Below are 7,241 nucleotides of genomic sequence, written 5' to 3' on the forward strand. Positions count from 1 at the left end.
CTTTGACACGCTGGTGTCAAATTTCTTGCCCATGGTAATCACACATACAATAATCTAAAAGCGAATAGCTCAGGCCTGAGAGAGTACTCCTTTAAGATGAAGACTTGCCTTCTCAAGGCTGGCGTGAAGCTCCATGGCTTTGAGCAGGTGGGCTTTTTTGGCCTTCAGGACAGCTCCCACCTCCTCACACACGACCCTGAGCTCAGAGCATTTGGGCAAGATGGAGTCCACGGCATAGTGAGAGTTCTCAATCAGTGTGTCTCCATCAGCCGCCAATGCCAGAGCCTGGTCCAGCACCTCCTGTAGAGAGAGAGAGAGAGAACCAAAGAGAAAGACATACAGAGAAAGAGAGAGACAGAGAGACAGAGTGAGTGAGTAAAAGAGAGAGAGAGAGAGAGAGAGAGACAGAGTGAGTGAGTAAAAGAGAGAGAGAGAGGGAGAGAGAGAGAAACAGATAGACAGACAGAGTAAGAGACAGAGTGTGAGAGAGAGTGAGAGATAGAGACAGAGTGAGTAAGAGAGAGAGAGAGTGAGAGAGACAGAGTAAAAGAGAGACAGACAGAGTGAGAAAGGGAGAGAGAGTGAGAGGGACAGAGAGAGAGAGAGAGAGACAGACAGCATGTGTGTGAGAGAGACAAACCGAGAGAGAGTATGAGAGAGTCAGACAGCATGTGTGTGAGAGAGACAAACCGAGAGAGAGTATGAGAGAGTCAGACAGCATGTGTGAGAGAGACAGAGAGAGAGAACCAAAGAGAAAGATATACAGAGAAAGAGAGAGACAGACAGACAGAGTGAGAAAGAGACAGAGTGAGTGAGTAAAAGAGAGAGAGAGAGAGAGAGAGAGGGAGAGAGAGAGAGAGAGAGAGAGAGAGAGAGAGAGAGAGAGAGAGAGAGAGAGAGAGAAACAGATAGACAGACAGAGTGAGAGACAGAGTGTGAGAGAGAGACAGAGTGAGTAAGAGAGAGTGAGAGAGACAGAGTAAAAGAGAGACAGACAGAGTGAGAAAGGGAGAAAGAGAGAGAGTGAGAGGGACAGAGAGAGAGAGACAGACAGAGTGAGAGACAGAGACAGAGTGAGTAAGAGAGAGTGAGAGAGACAGAGTAAAAGAGAGACAGACAGAGTGAGAAAGGGAGAAAGAGAGAGAGTGAGAGGGACAGAGTGAGAGAGAGACAGAGAGAGAGAGAGAGACAGACAGCATGTGTGTGAGAGAGACAAAGAGAGAGAGAGTATGAGAGAGACAGCATATGTGAGAGAGAGACAGACAGAGAGAGAGTGTGTGCGAGAGAGAGAGAGACAGCATGTGTGTGTGAGAGAGAGACAGACAGTGAGACAGAGAGAGAGAGACAGACAGACAGCGTGTGTGTGTGTGTGTGAGAGAGAGAGAGAGAGAGAGAGAGAGGGCGAGAGAGAGACAGATTGGTTGTTTAAACAAGGTTCCTATTAGTCACATTAGGCAAACTCGAAGCCCTTCATTTCTTTCAGAACCTCTCTTTGCTCCACCCGGACCTCCTGTATCATGATGATCAGCTCCAAATCCTGAAGTGCATCACCAGTTCAATCAGTTTCAGTCAGTAAGTGTGGCTACTAGACCCGTCCCAATTATAATCTAATCCTCTTATCAGGATTAGCTGAGCTGATCGGGATTAATCATTAGACTGCTGAACACTCATTTGCTTCCTTATAGTAAACAGAAAGCAAACACAATATTTGTTCTTAGTTATATTATAACATTTATTATATTTAATCCATTATAATTCATGTCTAGAACCGCCTTAAAACCATAAATTAATAATGAACTGAACTACAGCAGTGTTTCATCACTTCCAGAGCTCAGCCCAGACTAAAGCCAAAGCAGTTACCAATCTATATTTATTTTATTTTTACATTTATATCACAATTTGTCATTTCACTAAATAAAAATAAACATTATATCTATTTTTTCCTTTATTCTACATTAAAATGTAACAGTGTTACATTATTATCAATGATGTTATTAATATATAGAATACAAGCAACAAAGATGCCAGAGCTCTGGTGTGTGTGTGTGTGTTTGTGGGGGGAAAGAAACCTGCATCGTGTAGCACTGCACTGATTTCTCTCCTCCCCCCCTCTCCAGCCCGTAGCATCGACGCTGCAGAATTACTAGACACACACACAGCATCTAAAACTAATGGCACCCCTGCAGTTCAGCAAGGACATCTCTGCTCTGCAATTTAGCAGTATGCTAATGCCACCGGGACTCACGTGATTTTATTTACTCTTTGAACGTATTATGGTAGACAAAATAAAAAGGGCACACGTGAGTCGATGATGGCTGTGTCAGCAAACGAATGCTTTCTTCTCAATTAATAACATCTGCCCGGTTAATAATGACGGAAGAGATGTAGATATAACTAGGGACTATGGAGGAGTATCTCGCTCATACACACATGGCACGCTGTCACTATGATGGATGAGCTTTATAAGGCTGCGTTTGTGTTTGTGTGTGTGTGTGTGTGTGTGTTGGGGGCATGTTTTTCTAACTTTAGTAGGAAGCAAATGACTCTACAAGGATAGGGAAAAAACACAAGAACTAATATTAAAAAAGAATCAAAAGGATCAAAACATTTGTGTGTGTGTGTGTGTGTGAGGGGAAGTGTATTTCTGTTTCCACTTTTTAAAGGCTCGTTCATGTGATTATCCCATCAGCCAGTCGGTTCTACGTCCACATTGTTGATGCACATGTTCTTTCTGGACTTTCTTCTTCATCCTCATCCTCATCCTACTGCTTGTTGTGGATGTAAAGAGTCATTACCTGAGTTACTGAAGCCTACCTCTCTCATCACTGTCGCTCCCTGCACCACTCAGTCTAAATCCCAGCTTCTGAAATCCTCAAACCAGAATATCTGGCAACAAGAGTACCACCATGCTATGCTCAAAGTCACATGTTTGATGTGAAGCTTTTAACCGGTGCCTGTAGAATTGTATGCACTGAGCTGCTGCCCCATGATTGGCTGATTGCAGGTGGACGGGTGTTCCTATAATAAACATGACTCTTTATAGATCTAGTAGCTGACGTTTAATGCAGCAATACTAAATTCATTCTAATTGGATGAATTTGCATACGTACACAGGTTCTGTCTTCGTGATTGGTCAGGTCCTTCAGGATGTGCTCGCCGTGGGCGGGGCTTATGCCCACCTCTGAGAAGGTGGATAATTTATCAGCGACCTGATCCAAATGGGCTCGGATCTAAAAACCCAGATCATAAAAGACAACTGATCAGAAAAATGCAATATGTTTTTTATCCTCTCTCTCTCTCTCTCTCACACACACACACACACACACTCCCGTACCTCCCTGAAGTTCTGTTCAAAATAGCGCAGCTGAAGACACTGCTCCAGCTTGGTCTGATGCCGATCCCAGAAGTCATCGAACGCTGTTTCGGTCTCATCCAGCTGGCCCAGGAGCCTGGAGAGACACAGAGACAGATTTATGTATAATGAGAGATGATGAAGTAGTGTTTATGATGTCCTAAAAAGATAACTGCTTCATTTTTCTCACATAGTCTTTTGCAGACATGTGCACACAGATTTCATTGAGAAGATAAGAACACGCTCAATCCGCCCCCAAAGGGAAGCAAGCAAGCTAACACAAGCACAAGCTGCCGCTGGAGTTTTCTGCGAGTCTGAAAATAAACCAGCCTCAGCCTCCGCTTTCTCTGTGAGATTATATAATATAGGCCATGCCTGAGTTATAAAACACACTCCAGAGCTGTTCCTGATTCAACAGCTACACACAACTGCAGTGGCTTTACTGGGAGTACACACAGTTTACATAATACTGGTGGACACACACACACACACACACACAGACTTCTACACATTCATGTATACACACTTACATACATACACACACAGGCACATACGTCTACAAACACATACATACATATGTATATACATACATACACACACAGATTTATACACATACATGTATACACACACATATGTATATACACACACACAGACTTATACGCATTCATGTATACACACACACACGTATACACACAGAGACTTATATGCATACATGTATACACACACATATGTATACAGACACACACACATGTATACGCATTCATGTATACACATACACACACACAGACTTATACACATACATCTACACACAGAGACTTATTTGCATACATGTATACACACATAGACTTATACGCATACATCTACACACACATGTATACACACACAGACTTATACGCATACATCTACACACACATGTATACACATACACACAGACTTATACGCATACATCTACACACATGTATACACACACACACAGACTTATACGCATACATCTACACACACACGTATACACACGCACACAGACTTATACACATACATCTACACACACACGTATACACACACACACAGACTTATACGCATACATCTACACACACATGTATACACACACACAGACTTATACGCATACATCTACACACATGTATACACACACACACAGACTTATACGCATACATCTACACACACACGTATACACACGCACACAGACTTATACACATACATCTACACACACACGTATACACACACACACAGACTTATACGCATACATCTACACACACACGTATACACACACACACAGACTTATACGCATACATCTACACACACACGTATACACACACACATAGACTTATACGCATACATCTACACACACATGTATACACACACACAGACTTATACGCATACATCTACACACACACGTATACACACACACACACACACAGACTTATACACATACATCTACACACACACGTATACACACGCACACAGACTTATACGCATACATCTACACACACACGTATACACACACAGACTTATACGCATACATCTACACACACACGTATACACATACACACAGACTTATACGCATACATCTACACACACATGTATACACACGCACACAGACTTATACACATACATCTACACACACACGTATACACATACACACAGACTTATACGCATACATCTACACACACACGTATACACATACACACAGACTTATACGCATACATCTACACACACACGTATACACACACAGACTTATACGCATACATCTACACACACACGTATACACACGCACACAGACTTATACGCATACATCTACACACACACGTATACACACGCACACAGACTTATACACATACATCTACACACACACGTATACACACGCACACAGACTTATACGCATACATCTACACACACACGTATACACACGCACACAGACTTATACGCATACATCTACACACACACGTATACACATACACACAGACTTATACGCATACATCTACACACACATGTATACACACACACACACACAGACTTATACACATACATCTACACACACACGTATACACACGCACACAGACTTATACACATACATCTACACACACACGTATACACACGCACACAGACTTATACGCATACATCTACACACACACGTATACACACACAGACTTATACGCATACATCTACACACACACATGTATACACATACACACAGACTTATACGCATACATCTACACACACACATGTATACACATACACACAGACTTATACACATACATCTACACACACACGTATACACACACACACAGACTTATACGCATACATCTACACACACACGTATACACACACAGACTTATACGCATACATCTACACACACACGTATACACACGCACACAGACTTATACGCATACATCTACACACACACGTATACACACACAGACTTATACGCATACATCTACACACACGTATACACACACAGACTTATACGCATACATCTACACACACACGTATACACACACACACAGACTTATACGCATACATCTACACACACATGTATACACACACAGACTTATACACATACATCTACACACACATGTATACACACACAGACTTATACACATACATCTACACACACGTATACACATACACACAGACTTATACGCATACATCTACACACACACGTATACACACACAGACTTATACGCATACATCTACACACACACGTATACACACACACACAGACTTATACGCATACATCTACACACACACATGTATACACACACAGACTTATACACATACATCTACACACACACGTATACACACGCACACAGACTTATACGCATACATCTACACACACACGTATACACATACACACAGACTTATACGCATACATCTACACACACACGTATACACATACACACAGACTTATACACATACATCTACACACACACGTATACACACACACACAGACTTATACGCATACATCTACACACACACATGTATACACACACAGACTTATACACATACATCTACACACACACGTATACACACGCACACAGACTTATACACATACATCTACACACACACGTATACACACGCACACAGACTTATACGCATACATCTACACACACACGTATACACACACAGACTTATACGCATACATCTACACACACGTATACACACACAGACTTATACACATACATCTACACACACACGTATACACACACAGACTTATACGCATACATCTACACACACGTATACACATACACACAGACTTATACGCATACATCTACACACACACGTATACACACACAGACTTATACGCATACATCTACACACACACGTATACACACACACACAGACTTATACGCATACATCTACACACACACATGTATACACACACAGACTTATACACATACATCTACACACACACGTATACACACGCACACAGACTTATACGCATACATCTACACACACACGTATACACATACACACAGACTTATACGCATACATCTACACACACACGTATACACATACACACAGACTTATACACATACATCTACACACACACGTATACACATACACACAGACTTATACGCATACATCTACACACACACATGTATACACACACAGACTTATACACATACATCTACACACACACGTATACACACGCACACAGACTTATACACATACATCTACACACACACGTATACACACGCACACAGACTTATACGCATACATCTACACACACACGTATACACACACAGACTTATACGCATACATCTACACACACACGTATACACACACAGACTTATACGCATACATCTACACACACATGTATACACACACAGACTTATACACATACATCTACACACACGTATACACATACACA

The 7,241-nt window shown here is 41.8% G+C and overlaps 1 protein-coding gene across 9 annotated transcripts in view; it reads right to left on the minus strand.

Annotated features, from left to right (window-relative positions):
• Positions 1-7,241, minus strand: part of mcf2la (mcf.2 cell line derived transforming sequence-like a) — a 98,829-nt gene that overhangs the window by 24,844 nt on the left and 66,744 nt on the right. For all 9 annotated transcript variants that reach the window (XM_058380485.1, XM_058380493.1, XM_058380488.1 and 6 more), the window contains exons 9-11: positions 3,335-3,449; positions 3,111-3,230; positions 109-300 (exon numbers count right to left, since the gene is read on the minus strand). In XM_058380485.1, the coding sequence (XP_058236468.1) occupies positions 109-300; positions 3,111-3,230; positions 3,335-3,449 (427 nt within the window). The remainder of the gene's footprint in view (positions 1-108; positions 301-3,110; positions 3,231-3,334; positions 3,450-7,241) is intronic.

This window comes from Hemibagrus wyckioides, linkage group LG26 (genome assembly GCF_019097595.1).
Source record: "Hemibagrus wyckioides isolate EC202008001 linkage group LG26, SWU_Hwy_1.0, whole genome shotgun sequence".
Taxonomy (NCBI): domain Eukaryota; kingdom Metazoa; phylum Chordata; class Actinopteri; order Siluriformes; family Bagridae; genus Hemibagrus; species Hemibagrus wyckioides.